Source organism: Trachurus japonicus, chromosome 6, assembly GCF_045865225.1.
Source record: "Trachurus japonicus isolate A0001 chromosome 6, Traja_1.0".
Classification (NCBI taxonomy): Eukaryota; Metazoa; Chordata; class Actinopteri; order Carangiformes; family Carangidae; genus Trachurus; species Trachurus japonicus.
The window spans coordinates 13,677,993-13,699,051 of record NC_140912.1 but is presented as its reverse complement, the minus strand read 5'-3'; the positions used below and the strand labels follow the sequence as shown (position 1 = coordinate 13,699,051).

General features: G+C 38.8%; 2 protein-coding genes across 2 annotated transcripts; one reads left to right on the top strand and one right to left on the bottom strand.

Moving 5' to 3' along the window:
• Window positions 1-1,597: 1,597 nt before the first annotated feature.
• hexa (hexosaminidase A (alpha polypeptide)) lies at window positions 1,598-6,685 on the bottom strand. Its single transcript, XM_085779065.1, has 14 exons — window positions 6,385-6,685; window positions 5,767-5,874; window positions 5,583-5,648; window positions 5,322-5,368; window positions 5,073-5,183; window positions 4,878-4,979; window positions 4,507-4,639; window positions 4,147-4,327; window positions 3,799-3,885; window positions 3,634-3,706; window positions 3,217-3,391; window positions 2,246-2,336; window positions 2,036-2,143; window positions 1,598-1,911 (listed from the first exon to the last, which is right to left on the bottom strand). The coding sequence occupies exons 1-14, from the start codon at window positions 6,644-6,646 to the stop codon at window positions 1,848-1,850; spliced, it is 1,608 nt and encodes a 535-aa protein (XP_085635191.1). The 5' UTR covers window positions 6,647-6,685; the 3' UTR covers window positions 1,598-1,847.
• Window positions 6,686-7,049: 364 nt separating this feature from the next.
• arih1 (ariadne ubiquitin-conjugating enzyme E2 binding protein homolog 1 (Drosophila)) lies at window positions 7,050-19,288 on the top strand. The gene is made up of 14 exons (XM_085779064.1): window positions 7,050-7,501; window positions 12,442-12,509; window positions 12,632-12,779; window positions 14,014-14,106; window positions 14,188-14,243; window positions 15,125-15,191; window positions 15,376-15,482; window positions 15,618-15,660; window positions 15,770-15,841; window positions 15,932-16,062; window positions 16,197-16,254; window positions 16,690-16,950; window positions 17,212-17,324; window positions 17,417-19,288. The coding sequence occupies exons 1-14, from the start codon at window positions 7,214-7,216 to the stop codon at window positions 17,499-17,501; spliced, it is 1,590 nt and encodes a 529-aa protein (XP_085635190.1). The 5' UTR covers window positions 7,050-7,213; the 3' UTR covers window positions 17,502-19,288.
• Window positions 19,289-21,059: the final 1,771 nt, after the last annotated feature.

Genomic DNA, 21,059 nt, shown 5'->3' with positions numbered 1-21,059 from the left:
TTCTCTGTGTATTTGCTAATTTATAGAGGAAGCAGGAAGACAGAAAGATCCCTTTCACTGTGCTGTGGTTTAAAAATGAAGCTTCATGTAGCCAGCCATAAATTAGGATAGTGAAACATTAACTTGCAGGGCTTTGTGAAAGCCTTTGTATAAACTGTCATGGTCTTAACCAGCGTTGTTGATCCTAGCTTGGTCTCTAGAGGGAGACACACGCCTTCTGACTATACCACAAAAGTGTGGTAGGCTGTACCAGCTAGGCAATGTGGCTGATGATAGCTTTACACAGGGTTGTGTGAGGTTGTCATATATAGATGGTACATGCAGTAGATTATATGTAGGTTCAGTGTAATCCCAGTTAGAAAGCCATCCAGGAGCACCATTGGAGTGCAAGAACTGCTAGTTGCTCTCCACAGGGCCATGGAAAAAATGTGTTTTTAGAGACTTTTAAAAACATCCAATCACATGTCCCTTTAAATACTTGCTACATTTAGAATATTCTCAGTGGTTTATCTTCCTGGGAAAACAGCACTAACATTTTTTTCAACTGTTGAACTAAAGTGCATCTATTGAGTGATGCTCTCTAGTAATCAGTGTTTCAGCCAGGGTGGTTGACTCGGGGACAAGTAGACTACCTTTGTTTACTCACTCCACCACTGGAACACTTGATGCATCCAATTAAGTCGGTGACAAAGACCGTGTCCCTTACCAAGTCACCTGCCTTGGTACGACTTGGTCTGACTTGGGGAAAGACAAGTCGGACAAATGTGCCAATGTAGTCAACTCAAGAACACCTGCTTCAATTTCACCACACCAATGTTATTTTATTACATTTCAGTTAAGACTACAAGCACTGGCAATGTTAATAATTGAAGTAAAACATACATGGTATAATTCATTGTCATCTTGTCAGTAAAACAGTAAATCAACACAACATTACAGTGCAGCGCTATGGTTTCCTACAAGGAGGGTTTTGTTAAAGGAATATTTCAACATTTTGGCAAATTCGCCTATTGCCACAATCCCTATAGTCTTAGGTTCATTACCTTTAATTGTTGGTGCAAGCTGTTTTGAGATCGGTGGGGCAGAGGTGAGCTCTGCACGACGCGTGGTATTTCCAGGCTTTTTCCTCATCGAACTCATCAAATGCACAACTCCAAAACACTCTCATGGACAAGTTGGGACCTGCACATTCACCATAATAATACAATAATAATGGAACGTTACAAGACGGAGTTGTTTTCGAGGTAAATATGTAACCAGAACTACATTCCCGACACAGCTGCTCAGCAGAGTGACTTCAAAAGCGAAAGTTGTTCCGAGTATTTGTCTTAATGTTACATAATTATGCGTTATTATTTCATAGCGTGGTGAATGTGCAGGAGGTCACAACTTGTCCACGAGAGCATTTTGGAGTTGTTGGATTGTGTATTTGGTTTGATGAGGGAAACGTAGAAATACCATGACCCTCCGTTGCGTTGGTTGAGAAGCTTGCATCTCTGCCCAGCCGATCTCAAAACGTAATGAACCTACTCCTAAAACTATAGCGATTATGGCAATAGGCGAATTTGCCAAAATGTTGAAATACCCCTTTAACATGTCGATTTCTGAATGCTTTGTATTCAAAGTGTAAAAACTAAAAACACAATTACTCTTACAAAAATGTTTAAATAAGAATATATATATGAGTACCTGAGTCCTTGAGTGTACATACTGAAGATTGGAGGAACAAAATATTTGTTAAAGATTTTACACCACTTTAAATGCCCTTTAAATGAAGATAACTATTAACTTAACGAGTTACTTCAAACTCTCTTCAAAATCTTGCAATGTCAGTCCATCTATAATCTTCAAACACCTTGATATTCATGTTTGCAGTGTCCAACGTTGAGAGGCTCTGCCTGGATGCCACGCCTTGTTGAGAAAGGAAGGCAGAAAAACGAACATGTGATAGAGCAGATATAATGAGAAAGAGCTCGATTTCCTGTCAAGGTATGCCAGAAATGTACTCTTCAAAGATATTTGCAAGTGATAGTACCTCACAAGTTTGCAGCGGAAGTCATGCAATCGAGGAAATGCCTTGTCCACACTCAAGGTCTGCTTCTCATCACTCCACAGCCTCTCCGCTGCAGCACTTGCCCTTGGCCTGTCATTTTGGATGCAATCAGTGACTTTTTTTGATTGTTGCAAAACTTAATATGGTAATTTCACTCTAGTGATGATGTCAGAGGACTTTTTAATGCCATACCAAAGACGTGGGGTGAGATTGGTGGCATCAACATATTCTCCCCACATGCAGATCTCACCCCCAATCACCAGCTTCTTTTGTTGTTCGGTACCTGTGAGAGGATGAACACAAAAGGTTTTATTTAAGTCAGATGAGTTTACTACTAATCAGAATTTCCACTTCAAAATTATCACACCACTTCAAGTCAAACTCCGCAAGGCAATAACTATGTGGTCCTATAAAATGTATAGCCCCCATTTGCAACTCCCATTGCCAGACTGCAATTATCACCAGCTCATAAACAAAGACATGTTATAGTTGTGCATAATATTAATTGGCCAGACACACATCAGAAGAGTTTTGTGGCTACACTGCGTATTTCTTGTTCCAGTGCTGGCCATAGGAAACATTGTTAATGTGACATAGACAAGCCAGCTGGACCCTTTTGCCAACCTTGGGCGATCCTGCACTTCTTTTGCCTGGGCCCTTCCAAATGTTCAACTCTGTGATATATTGTTACTGAACCATCTACCTTCAGTATCTTTCTATTGATTGATCTGTTTATTTGGTTTGGTTTCATTTTTCAGGACAGCAAGTCCTATAGTATCTATTAAAAGCTCTAACCAAGAAGGACACACTTTTACGTCACATACTTACTTACTTGTCACCTATTTTGCCATTAGTAGAAAATTGATATTTTCACTTTTTTTTCTAGATCTAGAACATTTTGTATGCAATTAGTATGGATTTTGGACAGGATATAACTGTAACCTAAATGCTACATAAACAACAGTCTTTACTGCCCCCTAGTTGTATGGATGCTAATGTAACAGTCTTTAAAAAAAAAAGAAAAAAAAAGGTTCTGCCATGTGTAGCTATCCTATATTTTACAGGAAACCTAGTTTAATTGCAAATTATTGTCAGAGACACAAACCACTGCAATTTATGCTAGCCTACTACTACAAGCCACAGCATACAGGTTATTATCTGACCCTTGAAGGCAAGAGGCCACACAGTGTAGTAGCGGGCCCAGTTGTGTGTGGGTCCTGGCAGGTCCAGATACCAAGGAGAGGCCAAAATCACCCTGATTCCTGCTTTAACCACCTTGCGTACTTCACACAGGTAACAGCCGTCTCTCCATACCTCCACCACAGACAGAGTGCTGCGCTGCAACACAGTGCTAGAGTCAATCAGACTTTGCATGAAGTATTAGTGATGTAAACACACAGTGATGCTGTGATGACACGACCATTTCAAAGACATTCAAATGAATGTTAAACTCAATTTTATGTATACTTGCAGAATAAACATTTCTAATTGTTTGTCTATATAATGTCTATGAGCCTATATTAACACAGCAGGCAGAAATTTGTTTTGTTTTACAGCATAGAGGTGTTATTTGTACTTACTCTTTCATGGTAGTCAAAAACATCCTGCCACACGATAGATGTCTTATTGAGAGCTAAAGTGATATTCATGATCCTGGAAAAGCAGACATGTGTAACATTAATCAATGTGTTGGTTGGTGTATTTCCCTGAGTGATCTGTGACGTACATTCCCCTTTACAACTAACTTTTCCATGTAGAAAGCCTGCAGTTTGGAGAATTCTCCTCCAAATCCCATTTTCTGCATGAAAGCACGGACATCAGGATTGGATTTCCTATGCAAACAAAACATTTAACTTAACAAATTGTACTGATTGTTTGCAAAAGCTTACAGTTACCTCAACTAAACCTTTAACTTTAACAGCAGGATTGGGCACACACATAGAGACGTCATATTTCTGTTTACATGCTTGGCATCTTTCTACTGCCAGCTCAGAGGTAATGTAAACAAGCCGGAGTGATCAAAACCAGGAAATCCTGGTTCAGATCAACAACAGCTGGGAGGCATTTTCATGATCTGTTACATTTGAGCCTACCAGCAGGAATAGTCAACTTCATCCCCTCCTAAGTGGATATACGAATCAGGAAACAGTGATGACACTTCCTGGAATAGTTTTGCCATGAACTGGTAGGTGGTGGGAAATGCTGGATTAACGGGACCAAAGGTACCCAAAGGGATGCCCTTTTTGTAGCAGGGGGTTAACAGGTCAGACTGCCCTGGGGAATAAATAGTATCACATTTAGTTAGAAAAAGATTTCTGTTGAGTTTACACATTCACAGTGCCACTGACATGCACTGACTCAAGCCCAAAGTTTTGTATAGCCTGTTGCCATACTGTATATAGTTTGAGAAAAGCATGCAAGTAAATGTGGCTCATTTTGTCTTTGAATCATACCTTTCCCCCAAGAATTAGTGTGGCCGGGTGAATCAAACTCAGGAAGAACTCTTATTCCCCGCAACCTGGCATATGAGATCACCCTTCTCACATCTGATTGTGTGTAGATGTGAGTCATCGGATGGAAAGCCCCCTGAAACAGAGCCAGAAGCCTTTGTTCAGGGTGAATGCAATTTTTCAGACTTTTCCTAACTCACGATTCCACTTGCTTGTTAAGATCCTCAGCTATAATTCATCTAGGATATATGAGCTTCAAGATATTGTTGTTCCATCTCATAAAATGCAGATTAAAATATTTGTAAATCACATTATGATGAGAATGCTTATTCTTCCTCATTAATAGTTGAACAGCTTTCTTCATCATGACATACCTTACTGGAAAGCTTTGGGAAAATGTGGCTCTGGTAAGGGAATGAGGGGTCATCAACAATGTGCCAGTGAAACACATTCAACTTACTGTAGGCCATTGCATCCTACAGAAGAAAAACACATGTTAACACCACTGATGACAAGAGTTATTGATCATATAGAAATCTGAAGGCCTGATTATATCATTTGATCTTTACCAGAGTTTTTAAAATGGTCTGCACTGGTAAATAATGGCGTGAGGTGTCCAGCAAAACACCCCTAAACTGAAACCGGGGGAAGTCCTCGATCTCAGTCTTGTTAACAAAATACTGGGGGGAAAAAAACAATCATTAATTCCAAACATAAAAACCACTGTGAAACAATATTAATTAAACATTAAAAAACTTTTTTTTTTTTAATTCTTCATAGGCATCATGAGTTTGATCGTTTGGGAAATTCTAACTTACTGAACCCAAATCATCTTGATAGACGAGCTGACTGAAGGTTTCCAGACCTGTGCTTAACGAGAGGATATAAAATCAGAAATCATTTGAGTCTGCATAAATAAACATAGGATGACAATTAGGTGCAACTTGCTTAGGAAACATTGAGGAGAACTTAATGTCTGATCTTTGCTAATGTAGCTAATTATGTGTTATGTTTGTTTTTACTTTTGCGTATTTATGTGTCATGAAAAACATGTCATGTTATGTCATGGCTTTAATCACCTCTTATAGCCCCCCACACTGTTTCTGCATTTAGAAATGCTTTCCTTTCACTGACTGTCAGATTGTCTGGAACACAGATAGGAGCAAGTTAGATAATGCATTCGACCATGCCAGTTGGGATAGCTGTTGGTACTGTGACCCTTACCTGTCATGCTCTGGCTTGGATAAATGTGTTGATACTCACATTTTTCAGAAGAGTCCTCCTTTGGATAATCCTCACAGCCATCATGGTCAACACTGATCTCCAGTGTAAATGGGTTATCCTTTCTGAATTGCTGGACACCATCATTTGCTGTTGGTCATAAAAGTGACATTGTGGTTGCAGTAGCCTATGATAAAAGTTGTGAAACTATAGCCATGACACATTAACTGTCATTAGGACAATCTGATGTCACAGAGCCATCATTCAATTAGCTCATTTTGAAAACACAAACATGTAACTGTGTTACTATGGTCCATTCTCATTGTGAGTTTTAGACAAGGTAGGCCTACACTGGCTGGGTGATGAACTGCTGCCTCTACAAAGCCCATTGATGGACTTTAGAAGCCATGACAAAAAAACATTCAAAACAAAACCACAGTGAGCACTTTTGTGGGCATTCATAGATGACTTTTATCACCACATCATCTACTCACTAGACACACTAGAAATGAAAAAATAAAATAAAAATAAAAATGCAGGGTTTAGGTGTTGCATATGCAACACTCCATCAAAATTGTTTTAACTCCATCAAAATGTAAAAACTTAAGGTTTTCCTTTTACCATAATCTTAATCTTACCTCATTTTATTAGGCTACTCACCAGATATTTTGTCTGGAAAGATAAGAGGAATATATCTCTTAAATGCAGCATCCAGAACAGAACAGCCCTGCTGTGCCGCTGACTGTTTTCCGTAACCAAACTGGAAAGCCTGTGGGTTTAGTGTGTATCGTTCCGTGGATGGGAAGAAAAACTGTGGTAATGGCCATACTCCCTCCGCTGTGTGTAGACCGAGTTGGACAACAATAAATAATAGTAAAATAAAATTTGGACGAATGTAGCGTTCAAAACTGACGGCATACATGACTCTCAAATCAGCGGCGCTCAGTGAACTGTCAAACTGTAGAGACTAGGTGGCCCATGCAGTCACATGACTAGACTCTACAAAAATAGGGCTTGTTTGTATCATAGGCTGACAAAATATTGTAATGTTTTACTAAATAAAATAGGCTACCTGCCTACCATGTTAGACTCATGTAGTTTGACTGACAGTTTTTTTCCACAAGGGTTGGCATTGCTGAACGTTTTAGCTAAATGTGTTCAAATGAAACGTATCCTTTTTATATATATTATTTTTGTGTGTGTGTGTGTGTTTTTTAAACGTGTTAAATATATTTGGTGAAAATAAAGTTTGTAATAAAAATACAATTTAAAAAAAATTCTTGCTCAGTCCAACTGACGTAAGAACGTCGTAAGTTAGTGACGCTGTGTCTCTTTGTTGGCTTAGCAGCGGCGACGTTTTGTTGTTATTTTCGCTGCAGCTGAAAAACAGGCTCGGATAATTTTGGTTTTCGTATTGTTACGCGATCAACGTTTTTACACTCTGTAGACCGTAAGGTGTGCTTGTCACAAGTTGATAACCACCCTAGGAATGGACTCAGACGAGGGTTATAACTATGAATACGACGACGAAGAGGAGGAATGTAGCGAGGACAGCGCCGAAGAGGAGCCCGAGGACGACACCCTGGAGCTCGGAGAGGTGGAGTTGGTCGATCCCGTGGTGGCCGGTGGGGAGCGAGACGAGTGCGGCGAGACTGGTGGAGGTGGCCACGGTCCCGGCGAGGAGGAGGAGGAGGACTACCGCTTCGAGGTTTTGACTGCCGAGCAGATCCTCCAGCATATGGTGGAGTGTATCAGGGAGGTCAACGAGGTCATCCAGGTAGGTATTTTGGTATGTCAGCGTCAGGAAAGACCGGGGTCCAGGCTTGGATGATGCATAAACAGGCCATGGACGTTAGCTTAGCCATTAGCATAGCAGGAGTAGTTTACTTGCTGGAAGTTGGCAGTTTCACAACTGTGATAGGATTCACACAGTACAAAAAATCTTTATTGTCAGTTTAGCCTCATTAAGTGCACGTATCCTTTTAAACAAACCAGGTGACAACTTCAAACGTGTGCATTAAAGTAACAATCTACACGAATTCTGTTCCAGGAAGTAGCCTAATCCCTATTGAGAAGTTGGCAGTAGCGCTTGCTAAGCTAACGTTAGCTCCTGAGTTAGCTAGCTTGCTAACAGGCTAACTGAAACCGTCAAACTAGCACCTCATTGGAATAACGTTAAATACACCCCAATGAAAAAAACATGACGCATTTGATTCTGGATTTTGTTAACTGCCAGTTCCTACTGCACGACAACCAGAGTCCGTTAATCGTGCAATTTCATGTTAACGGTACTAAATTTGTAAAATAACATGACCGTTAGTGCTGTTATAATGTTGGACGAAAGGCTTGGTCATCGAGTTGGTTAGCAAGTTATATGCCAGATTACTGGCGTTAACGCTAACGAGCAAAAATTAACGTGATATCTTGAAAGAACAAAAAAAGGTCTGGACGTTTCACACGAAGACGTTATAATCTGTCAATGGTTAAAGATTAAATATGGGGGAAACTTAGTTGAGCCTTTAGGCTTAGCGTTACTTGGGCCTCCATTTCCTTTCACTTAGCTTCACTTGGGATCAGAATAAAATGGAAAGTGCTCTTGACAGACCCACCACTATTCAAAATGTTAAGCTGTAGTGATGTATCCAAAACGCGGGTGTGTTTTTGGTTCTCACAACTCCACTATAAAATCCCCCCAAAACTAAACTGGTTAAAATAACAGTTCTGTGGATACTGTAAAGCCGCATGGCAGTTGTTTCTACAACAGAAACAACTGACAGGGCCATTTTTCTATAAATAGTATTTAGGGCTAGCTTCTTAATTATCAGGTTTGCAACACTAACCAATAACTTTTTGAAAGTAAATTCAAAAATGTGTTCAATGAAGTGTTTAATGTGGAGCATTCTGCAACTATCATCTAGTGAACTTCACTTGAATATAGGCTACTCTTATCTCTAGGCTCTAGTGAATGTGTCTTCACATGTCAAGAGGGACTGGTTTTGTCTAGTCTCTGAAGACAATTTAGGGTAAAGTTACAATTGGTTGATGTTTTTATTTATTTATTTTTGTTGGCTTTATATGCAGTCAAAGATAAACAGCCAAAAAGAACAGGCAAAGCATTAACATTCTCCCAAATACACAGAGGTCAAAAAGTTAAAAAAGGAGGATGAAGTTGAATCTGCTCTGTAAAACATCGTCAACAAATACTGACCATTTCACCTACAATTTAGGTAGGGATTTCTGCAGGGCTGCTATTAGATTTAATGACTCTTAGATAGGTGTTCCTAATAAACAGGCAATCTGGCATATTGCCATATTTTGAGTTGTACTACAATATTCATACAGCAGGACCTATGTCATGATTTGTTCTCTTTGAATGTATTCTGCTTTGAATTCCAGCTGTTTATGTTCAAGAACCATCGATATTTGGAAGACAGCACACGTGTAGTAGTATGAATGTTGCATAAACATTTGCAAAGCTGAAGGCAAGACATAGTGCTCTGTAGTGTATCACTGCCAACTGCATTTTGACAAATTATATGGTAATTTCTTGTACTTGAGATAAACTCATTATTACCAGTGTTATATTAGTATTGTCCCATGAACTACCTTGTGATTTCCCACCTATACACCAGGGTGGCGTGAAATAAATATTGTGCATATGAGCATGTCCATGGAGACAATTTTCCTGTCTAATATTTAAATGACTGAGAGCAACCCCTGTTGTTTTCTATTAGGGTTGAGTCATGGCTCTGGCCTATTATGCACCCTACTGCAATGATCTTTCTCATTCTGAAATTCAGATGTAAAAATGCTTATTTTCATCCATAAGTAGAATACAATATACAATATGCACTACACATCTTTGAAGCTGGCATGCATCACACCCAGGTATTCTTGGGAGACAGCTGAATACCTGCTGTCACCATAGTGACACTTAAATGTGTAGTGATGTGGGATCCTGAGAACATGATTTTTGAACATAACATACAGCAAAGGGTGAAACTTAGCATGTGACAAATGATGAACCAATATTAACAGCAGATTTTTATAGTAGGCATTGTTTGTTAGTGGAGTAGAAGAGCTTTTGAAAAGTTGGATGATAAGTGTTTCATATTGGACTACACTGCTTTTACAAGCAAGCTTCATTCAATCATAATGCAAACCAAACATTGTCCTCTGATATTTAGTGCAAGAGAGTCGTTTTGAGTCTTTTGGCCACAAAAAACGGGAGTTGTCCCTGACTGATGATTTGATATTATTAAGTTTGTAGGTGTGTGTGTATGACCGCATAAATTTACAATAAGATTAAGATTATAAGATTTAAACAGAACTCTTAGTTTTTCCATTTCAAAATTGATTAAAAAAATTCTCAGTTTATCAAGAAAGTTGAATTGTATACTAGCATAGTTTTGGTGACCTACAATTTTTTTTTTCTCAAATTGTACAGACACAACATACAATAACTCATCATTTGCTTGAAACTTTGCATTCCACCTCTAAAATTTGCTTCACTTAAACCCTTTTCCACTGCATGGTACTGGATCAACTCACGCTAATTGGTTTCATATTGGGCAAAAGTTGTGGTAGATGGCCCCTCTTATTTTTTCTTTAGCACCACCTCTGCCAAGGTTCTAACAGAGCTGAAACAATACTGAAAGGTGACTTGAAAACATGCAGACTGATTTTTTTGAATGAATCACCACTACTGCATCATCAAATTTGTGCACAATGAGATGTTCTGAGGAAGGCTGCGTTTCTAAAACAGCCAAATGACTGCACCGATTACTATAGCCTAGCCTGTTACATTTGGAAGAGGTGGCTGTTTTGAATTATCCTCCATTTGTTCATGTTTGTGTTGCATTGAAGATGAGGTCACAATAGTTTTGTGCATTGTCACTGTAGTAACCTAATTGGAAGATCACTATTCACAGGGGAAAAGGTACCTGGTATCAAAAGTATATAGAGTTGAATCAGTATGATACACAGGGAAAAACATCATATGTGTAACTTCACAAGTCAGCATCAGTTATGGCAAATTGTATACTGATGCAGAGTGTCTCTCATTTTGACCAGAGAACAAATGGGAAGAAACAAGAATGATAGAACACCTGGAGAGTTATTGTTTCATTCTGTTGACATACTCACACAGTGGTCAAGTGTTTGGCATAGACAGTAGTAGTATTTTTGTTCTTGGAAAGCAAAACTGGAGGGAGCAACATGTTTCTGTCATCTTTCTGTGCATTATTTTATGGATTTATAGAATTTATGCAAAGGCAGACTAAAGCTGTTTTTGCAGGTCTTGGTGGCTAGGCACCATACGAAGACACTGTATGTTGGGGTTTCCTTTTGAGTAATAAATCATCTCACATAGGTGAGACTGGCGTTGTACATGGCAGCATCAGCATATTCGTACTCATGCGCCATGTTCGGTTGAGGATACCGTCGCGGCAGACGGCAAAAGTTAAAATATTTGAATGAAACAGGTTCTCTTGCGCTTCAGCCGGGTCTCATTCACTGATCGGTGCTCACAGCCCAGGACGAGATACTAGCAATACAGATATCAAATGGGCCACTTCAAAGTGACTGCACCCAAATGACGGGAGGCTGCAGCACTCAATAGGATGAAAAAGTTTATTGTGCCACGACTAACGTTTCGACCCTGCACGGGTCTTCATCAGAGTACATCAGAGTAAAATATTTGAACTTGGGACGGCATTGCCGTTTGCCATTGCTGTCCACGGTATTTTTTGCCGGCCTCCCTCAAGTTTTACCGTCGTTCTCTCGTCCACTAACATGACATCCGGCTTGCCGTCTGCCAGACTCCATGTGAACGCAGCATAAGTATAGTGTAAAAACACTGGGTGAGAAATTGTCATAGCATCCCTGACATTTCACTGCTGTACAGTAATATATGCTTCGGTACCATAACAGTACAAACAGTACAGGATCTATGTTGCAAATCAAATGGGAATTTGCACAGATAGCTTTTAATTAAACCAGAGATGGGATTGATAGGAAAATTATGTGATAGGACTTTTCTGTAAAATGCTTTTGTGGACAGGTCTGGTTTTAGTGGTTTTACTGCAACATGTGCAAGCTGGTCTATTATACTTGTTGAAATCCTCACACAGCTTTGCTTAGTTTCCCCTGAGACACCATCACCTATCCAGACACAGGAAACGGTGCCTTCAAATGTTTGTTTTTTGTCGAACCATGTATCTATTGTGATTTATTGCAGAATATTGTTGTGGTTTATTGCCTGTGAAAAGTCAACAGATACAATAAAAAATACAAAACTTTAATCTGGGTGGAAGGTATGTACTGTGATATTAGGTGCCTGCTCTTGAGCAAATACTTAAACAGAAAAAGTGGAACTCCACCCTGTAGTGGGCAGATATGTTTACCAATATACATAGGCAGACAGTGAGTGGTAATGCAAGTCAGAAGTATCAAATCTACATTATTTTTGGTCATTTACTCATTTGCACACCTTTTCTAATACAGGGCCTAATCACATCAGTAACGTGGATCCTTACGCCTGTTTGTTAGTACATAAAACATTTTCTCTTATTGTGAGAGCAGAAACTGCAAATAAATAAACTCTTCAGGACAGTGGTTGTCTGAATTGTAGGTTGGTATAGGAGAAGATTGAAAATTGGCAGTTGTTGAATGAAAAATCCAGGTTTATTTCTGACAAACCATTTCTTATTCCTCTAGAATCCTGCAACAATAACGCGCATCCTTCTCAGTCACTTCAACTGGGATAAAGAAAAGCTTATGGAAAGGTAACAATGTCTGAATTATGTTCTTTATTTGCTGCCTTTTGCCACCAGGGTGAGCCAGTGTCTTCTTGCTCTTTTCTAACACTTATGTATTTATTTATTCATTTTTGTCTCCATTTATACAGGTATTTTGATGGTAACCTGGACAAGCTTTTCTCTGAGTGTCATGTCATTAACCCCAGTAAGAAGCCTCGCATCCGTCCTCCAATCAACACTAGATCATCGGCACAGGATATGCCATGTCAGATCTGCTATCTGAACTTCCCCAACTCTGTGAGTCCCATAATGACACCTACATTGCATTGCATGAGATAATTGTGTTTAGATGCATGTTGTTGTTTTTTGTGTAATTGTGTTCTTAATGGCCCACTGGAGATTTAAGGCATATTTAAATTGTCTAATGCAATTCTTAACTGAGGCATTTCACAGACAACCAGACACAGTTAACACCCATGGCTGCAAACTAGTAATGGAAAAATTATATCTTCGAAGTATCTTTTCTATGAATAGTATGGGTATGGGTAACATCACAAAATGTGATCACTGTCTGTCTCTATTCTGAAGGTCTAGGATTAATGTTTTTTTTATACCTGCTGTAATCAAAAAATCAGTGAGTGTAACTCGCTTTCATTACCTAAACCCAGTTTTCTTTACTGTTGTTGCTGATGATGATGTACTGACGATGATTCTTTGTCAGTATTGTAGCATGGTTTTAGTTTTCAGACTAAAAAATGTTTTAATTTGACTTTGGATATTGGTTGATACTTGGTGCCCTGTAATCAGATATTTCCCAAACAGCCGGTGTCTTTGGCTTTTGGAGTTGGGTTTTTAAAAAAAAAAGTAAAGGCATGCCAGGTATCAAAAATCCGTAAATAATAAAATGTTCCAATATTAAACAAAGATAACAAAGAACTAGGGGGAAACATGTTTTTGCTGTGTTACATAACTATTGGAAAGCTGAAAGCTTCTATGTCCCTCTCACTTGTAAGGATCAGAGGGAAAACACTGGAAATACCACAGCAGCTGTTCAGTGGCAATGCTATACAATTTCAAAAAGAAAATTATTTTGTCGCAGGATTGGTTACATTTGTGGCATCCATTTGTAATCAACATTAAACAGTCAATGCAAAATCCAAATGAAGGCATGATTTATTTTTCACAGCATTGCATGTAATTGTACAGTACTGTATGGACAGACAGGTGGAGGAAGTATAATTGTTTAAGAGCTATTCTGCTGTCAAGCAGAATAATACATATTGGCAACAAAGTTTTAGTGTTGTCAGAAAGAAAATGGCAAACTCTAGACTATTTAAATCTAATTGTTTATATGTGAGAATTTGCAGCACTCAGAATGATCCATCAGTTATTTTAATCAGTTTATTAAAACAAAACCGTTTGTCTAGCCAAAACTGCACATTTTTTCTATGACTTCTATGTTTGTAAATAGCACATGTGCTTATAAGCATTTGATTTGTTTGAAAGTAAATTAGATGCCTCTCTCCTCCAGTATTTTACAGGCCTGGAGTGTGGACACAAGTTCTGCATGCAGTGCTGGGGAGATTACCTGACCACCAAAATCATAGAAGAAGGAATGGGACAGGTACCCACTGAGATTTACTGATCACCCAGAGTCTTTTAATAGCCATTTGACTAATATTTTTTGTCCTCCGGTTCCTCTTAGACCATTTCATGCCCCGCTCATAGTTGTGACATTTTGGTTGATGACAACACAGTCATGTGAGTATCTGTTTGTCCTTATGTTTGTTTCGATTTTTTTTTTTTTTTTTTTGCATGTTGGCTAGCAATAGATGTAGATGTGACTGAGCCATTGTAGTAACAAAGAGAAGGGAATGAAAATTATTCTTCTGGTTGTTATTTTTCTAAAAAATACAATTACACTAAGGCAGACACAGTTACCAACTAACTGCTTGTGAAGGAACATCCCCATCTGTGTTAGTTTTAACTATTTTGCCGAAAGGCTTTTAAACCATAACGGAGCCCTTTGACTACACAACTTTGTTATACATTTTGTTGAAATGGTCAAAAATATGAATCACAAATGAAGCTGAAGAAAATGTATGCCATCATCTCATGCTATCTTCTATATTAGTTTAGTGCCTTTGCCTTTAACAGGAATACAATCTGTGAATCTTCCTATAATCTTTTACCCGGCATTCTTTTGTCAGTAGTCTACTTCTTAGTGCAAAGAAATATACCTCCATATTGGAAGCATGGACACTAATCTCTTTTACCGGCTTTTAAGCTGTCAGTAATTGTCTTAACCTACATTCTGATCACCAGCTAGCAGGAAACCTGGTCAGCTACGGGTGTGACTTACACACAATCATGTTCTCAATGTCAGCAATTAAATCAATGAAACAAATGTTGTACCATAGTTATTGGCTTGTATTAAATCTCATTAGCTTTGAAATTGAATTGTGTTGGCAAGCAAATATGAGAATTTTGATTGTAATGTTAATCCAAGAAAAAGTGATATTGTTTAACTATTTTTATTGCCTTTGGATGGTCTGCATAGTGTGAAAGGAAGGCAGCTTTTACAAAAGTCATCCATTCTATGAAATGAAGGCTAATAATAAATAATTTGACTTTTCCTGTAGGCGCCTCATAACAGATTCAAAAGTGAAGTTGAAGTACCAGCATTTAATTACCAATAGTTTTGTAGAGGTAAGCTTTGCGTTTTTTTCTCAACTGAAATGGGCTGTAAAATCTTCATCTATTATCTTGAGCTGTTCAGGTTATCCACATGCACTGCTAGGTAGAACATTTCAAGCTGTTTTCCAAGCAGTGCTTCTTTGTAATTTAACATGAAACTATAAGTTAATATTTTATCACTTGTTACTGCTTTTAGTGCAATCGACTGTTAAAGTGGTGCCCCGCACCAGACTGCCATCATGTTGTGAAAGTCCAGTACCCAGATGCCAAGCCAGTGAGGTGCAAGTGTGGCCGCCAGTTCTGGTAAGAGAGCTTGTTTGAAGAGGAGGTGTATTAAATTATTGTGAACTGACAGTGGCAGCCCTTGAATTTCGATTCTGAAAGTTTATCAGTAATAACTGAGGATGATTTGAGTTTGATCTTTTGTTCCTGTTGCAGCTTCAACTGTGGAGAGAACTGGCATGACCCTGTCAAGTGTAAGGTCAGTCAATGATTATCTTATCATCTTTCTCTTTTTATCTTGTGTGAAATTCTGTTAAGATTGGCATTCAGACTTGACGTGATTATTTCTTATTTTTACGTGTTTGTAGTGGCTGAGAAAATGGATTAAAAAATGTGACGATGACAGTGAAACTTCGAACTGGATTGCAGCAAATACTAAGGTATGAAATCAATACGGTCTGTTGGTTAGTATTTTGTTGTTGTAAAACTTCGAGCAGAGAATTAAAATCAGTAACCCCCTCTTCTGACAGGAGTGTCCCAAATGCCATGTGACCATCGAGAAAGATGGTGGCTGCAATCACATGGTTTGTCGGAACCAGAACTGCAAAGCTGAGTTCTGCTGGGTCTGCCTTGGTCCATGGGAACCCCATGGCTCAGCCTGGTAAGAGCTAATGACCTATAAATGACTTTTTCCATGTGTGACTATACTTAAAATAGGTCTTTTTTGATAGTGGTATATTCACTTCAATTAAAAACTTGAACCTTTTTGAAAATGTGGAAATTGTAACATTTCAGGTACAACTGCAACCGCTACAATGAAGATGATGCCAAGGCAGCCAGAGACGCTCAAGAGGTAATAAATTATATGATAGATTTTGCCTACTGTTGCCACATAATGCCACAATATCAATGTGCAACATTCAGGCCTGTTTGCAATGGGCGTAACAGCCAAAATATTAACAGTCATCAGCAACACCCAACTCTACTTTCCATCCTGCTGCACTGGTGAAACATGTACAGACAAGAAATACTCTTTTGCCTCTTTTGTCTACTGGAGTACCTAAGAATATAAAATCCAATTCAACTAATCAGACCTTGTGTACAAAGTTCATCCAAAAACATTGGTAGTGGGGTCTGCTCCATGGACCCAATAACAATTGTCCATTACATCTTTTACAAAAATTGTTGCAGAATGAAGTATGGATGTTGCTGATGACCCAATGACTTTGAAGATCTGTGTTAAGTAAAAGTTGAGTTAAAGCCGGTTCCACGCTGTGTGTGTGTGCAGCGCTCCAGGGCAGCCTTGCAGAGGTACCTCTTCTACTGCAACCGCTACATGAACCACATGCAGAGCCTGCGCTTTGAGCACAAGCTCTACGCTCAGGTCAAGCAGAAGATGGAGGAGATGCAGCAGCACAACATGTCCTGGATTGAGGTGCAGTTTCTGAAGAAGGCTGTGGATGTGCTATGCCAGTGCCGCTCCACACTCATGTTCACTTACGTCTTTGCCTTCTACCTCAAGAAGAACAACCAGTCCATTATTTTTGAGGTATGATAAGCGTTCAATCAAATGTCACAGTCGTGAGCAGATGATGCATGACATAAATAACTATCAACTGGAATCTCTGAAGAAATTGCATTGGTACTGCTGCGTCTGCACAAGCTGAATGAGAGAAAATGGCCCACACTTCCTGTAGCCTGAGCTGGGCCTTAGGCTAGGCACTCTAAAGTTTATTCGTCATAGATAATTGAGAGTTCTGCTTATTTATATGATAGATTAATATTGTTTTTCAAACTTTTGGTTCACCAGAACAACCAGGCAGACTTGGAAAATGCCACTGAGGTGCTGTCTGGCTACCTAGAGCGGGACATCTCCCAAGATTCCTTGCAGGATATCAAGCAGAAAGTACAAGATAAGTACAGGTCAGTGACGGAAGAACCATAATCAGTGTCTGCCATCATTAGTTTGTGTGTTTCTTGGTCTCTAAATAAATAAATCCTTCTTGTGTCTGTAGATACTGTGAGAGCAGGCGAAGAGTGCTGCTACAGCACGTGCATGAAGGCTATGAGAAGGACCTGTGGGAGTACATCGAGGATTGAGGACACGTCCCAATGCAACGGACTCTTGGGTATCTTGACAAACTAGAGCGCTGATGCAATTTAACAGGGCAGCACGGGCCTTCTGCCGCCTCTCCTTTGGCAAACCAACCACTTTTGCATCATTTTCCTGGATTTGTTTAACAAAATCTTAAAAGTAAATTATATTTAAATAAAAGGTAGAGTAATAAAAAGAAAGTGTACTACAGTATTGTTAGCAACAGAGTGAAGTCTTGAGAAAGCAGAAAATCCATCTTAAACAAATACATCCTTTTGGCTTGTATTGTAACACCTCCCCTGAACTATCTTATTTTCCTGTTTTTTGCTTGTGAATCTTTTTGTTTTGATTTTGACTTTTGTTTTTCCCATTAGTGTGAAAATGTTTTCAACACAGCTTTAATTGTCCTGGCCATGTCTGCAATATGTGGTGAGATCCTTGTCTGGGTGGCTGAATGTTGATAGGCTGATTGCAAAGGGGCAAAGACATTTCAGGGGGGGCGGGGGGAGGGGAAGGAAAAAAAAACATCAAAAGAACAAAATAGCGAGTCTGTATTTTTCAATTTGTAAATAGTCCATATGCATGGAAGTTAAAGAGCAAGAGTGGCACGTGTTTGCATAATTTTGAAATTTTGAAATATTTATTCTTTACCGATATTGAAAAAGGTGTACTTTTGCCATGTAGGTTGAGTCTGTTTACTCCCTCCATCGTGTGTGGGGGTTTAGAGGTCTTCGGCAATAAGGCATTCGCCCTATCATCCTCAGTCTCTTCAGAGCAGTGCACAAGTCACACCTTATCAGTAAATTTAAATGGGGACTGATGGAAAGGATTTCTCTTAGTTGCCAAGTAATCAGATGAAGAACTCAGTGAAAGTGCACAGCTGAGTCACTAAACCAAGAGTAGAAAAAGTTTAACAGTTCAAAGGAAAGGTTGAATGCACAGGCCCCGTGTCCCTTTATTCTAACCTTTTGCTGTACCCTCTTAGTTGTTTTTAGAGGTGTTTAACATTAAGACCATTACTAATAATTTGCAAGAGCCAAACTGAGTGACATTCACTCTTTCTTTTTTTTCTCTCTTTCCCGACGTGGCTTGAGGTCGCCCTCTTAAAGCTCAGCTTGCACCTTGGGGATTGAATGAGGGTAATAGAATGTACTGACAGCACAGCTTTGTAGTGCTGCTAATTGGGCTGGATCACTGTCAAACAGGGTCAGGCATTTGCATCACTCTTGCAGGGAATACTTGGATGGCATGGGGCTGATAATGGCCGCGCCTCTTTGAAGAGATCTCTTGCCTTGCAGTGAGACTGAACATTGCTTTAAACTGAGCTACACAGATGGACTTGCGTGATCCTTGGGCAGATGAGGAATATAGGGCAAACTTCTAAAGGTTGTAGGACTGTTTTATAACGCTGTTATGCTTTTGCATTAAAGACTGTATTTTTCGCACATGGGTTGAGGATTTGACATTGAAATGTCAGTGCCCCTCCAGGTTTTGCATTTTCTGTGTGGTGGTTGCTCTGGTTGTCAAGCCCTCCTTGTAAATGCTCGTTCGTGTCTCTGCAATATGGCAGTCTTCACAAGATTGACTGGAGGGGACATGAATATACAGGCACTGATGCAAGTCAGAAGATGACACCAAAGTGTCAGCCATCATTAAAACACATCCTTTGCCCCAGTTTCAGATCTTTGGGGAATTCTCTCCCAAATGCTTCTTATGTGTTCAAACTTATTATTTTATCCTAGCAAATTATAAACTGTATTGTTTATTTGAATAAATGTCATGAGAAATCTCATTTTTGGGAGTTCTGTGTGAGTCATTAGAATAGGTTTGGTCTCAATCATATTAATTACCCAAACACCCATGATGCATTTCTGCGCTATGTATTTTGCAATGTAGTGTACTACAGACCTTGACAGAGCTGTGTCTTCCAGAATAGCGTGGAATTCATTTGGTACCTTTCATTGAATAATTTTGATTTTAGGCAACAATGTTAGCTCTTTGCACCACTTTTACTTGCAGATTGTGAGATCAACTGGTTGTTTGTATGATGTCACTTTTTGAATTCATTTTGTCTCAAGTCATAAACCAATGATGACACAAGTTGAATGGATAATAACAAAAGATGGGCTATTTTCACTAAGCTGTTTTGCAGGTAACACACCAGTTATAGCTGTGGTCATTAGGCTAATATGCTCTCCAGGGCTCACTCTGTTTTCATTGTGTCTGCTAGTAGTTCATAAACATTTCATAACGTTTGAAGTAACAGAAGCAGCTACTTACATTAAACTGAGACATCCAAAAACTTTTAATACTTTTCTACATATCTTTTCTTTATGCTATCAAAGGTGTTTTATTTCCTATTAGTGTAAAAATGTGGGAGAAATTAGTTGTCTGTTTTGGAGAAAATATTAAAGTGCAAAATGTTGCAAAACATCGTTCTGGCATGGGTGGTTGTTTGATAATGGACACTCTGCTTTTTGTTGTGGCAGCAGCCATTCAATTTTTTTTTATTTTATGCACCAGCTTTAATATTTGTAACTGTGAAACTGTGTCCTAAAAGCCAATGTGTACTCTGTCACTGAAGCAAGCTAGATCATTCCCATCAAATAGTTTGAAACTAAACAGCACTTTTCACTAGTTTAAAAGGGAACTTGCAGCTACACATTCTGCCACTGGATGGGGACAAAGACACTGCAGTTCTCTAAATATTTCAGGTGTGGCTATCCTCCAGAGTTTTCAAAGTTGACACTGACAGCTCTTTTTTTAGTGTGTTTCATTTACAGCATGACACTATTACAAACAGGGTTTTTGATGGTGACCAATTAGAATGACCCCTACCATGGCAATTCATTTACAAAACTGCATGGCATGGTAAAGATTTTCCAGTTACGTAGTGGCAATATTCATGTTTGTTTTCCTCTCCCATGCAAAAGTGTCACAGCATTTTACAAAGTTGTGAAAAATAATGTGGGAGAAACACAGTTTCAACGATCATCAATCAAGAATCATGACATTTGACTTTATTTGAGACAACAGTTATTAATATTTTAATAACTCCATCTGCAGAAGTCTTAGAAAATGATACAAAATTAATATACAATCTGAAGTGAAAGGGATCCTGTCCCTGTGTGTCTTCAAAGACCTCTTGAGCAGCTTAGTACAGAACTACATGAATGCCTGTTCAGCTTCAGTTACTCACACCAAAAAACTGTCATCAAGATAAAAAATCACTCTGCTATAATTACATACAAGACTGGCACTCTTATTGTAAACCTACATGAGGCTGGTACTGTTTGACAGTCGAACCCTTGTAAAAAAAATTCAAGTCATTCAACTTTTTTTTAGGAAATTTCAAATAAAAAATGTGAAACTATCAGTTACTAACTTCACTTTTTACCCAGAAAAGTCAATGATGTAAACAAATGTATAATTTGCTTATAAACAATGATAAGGATGTTTACATTTTTGGTATTTTTTAAAATTTCAGTTAAGCACAGTAAGGCCACACATAACCATAATCTAAATTGTGAATAAACCAGAAAAGCTGTTGATAGATGTGTCAA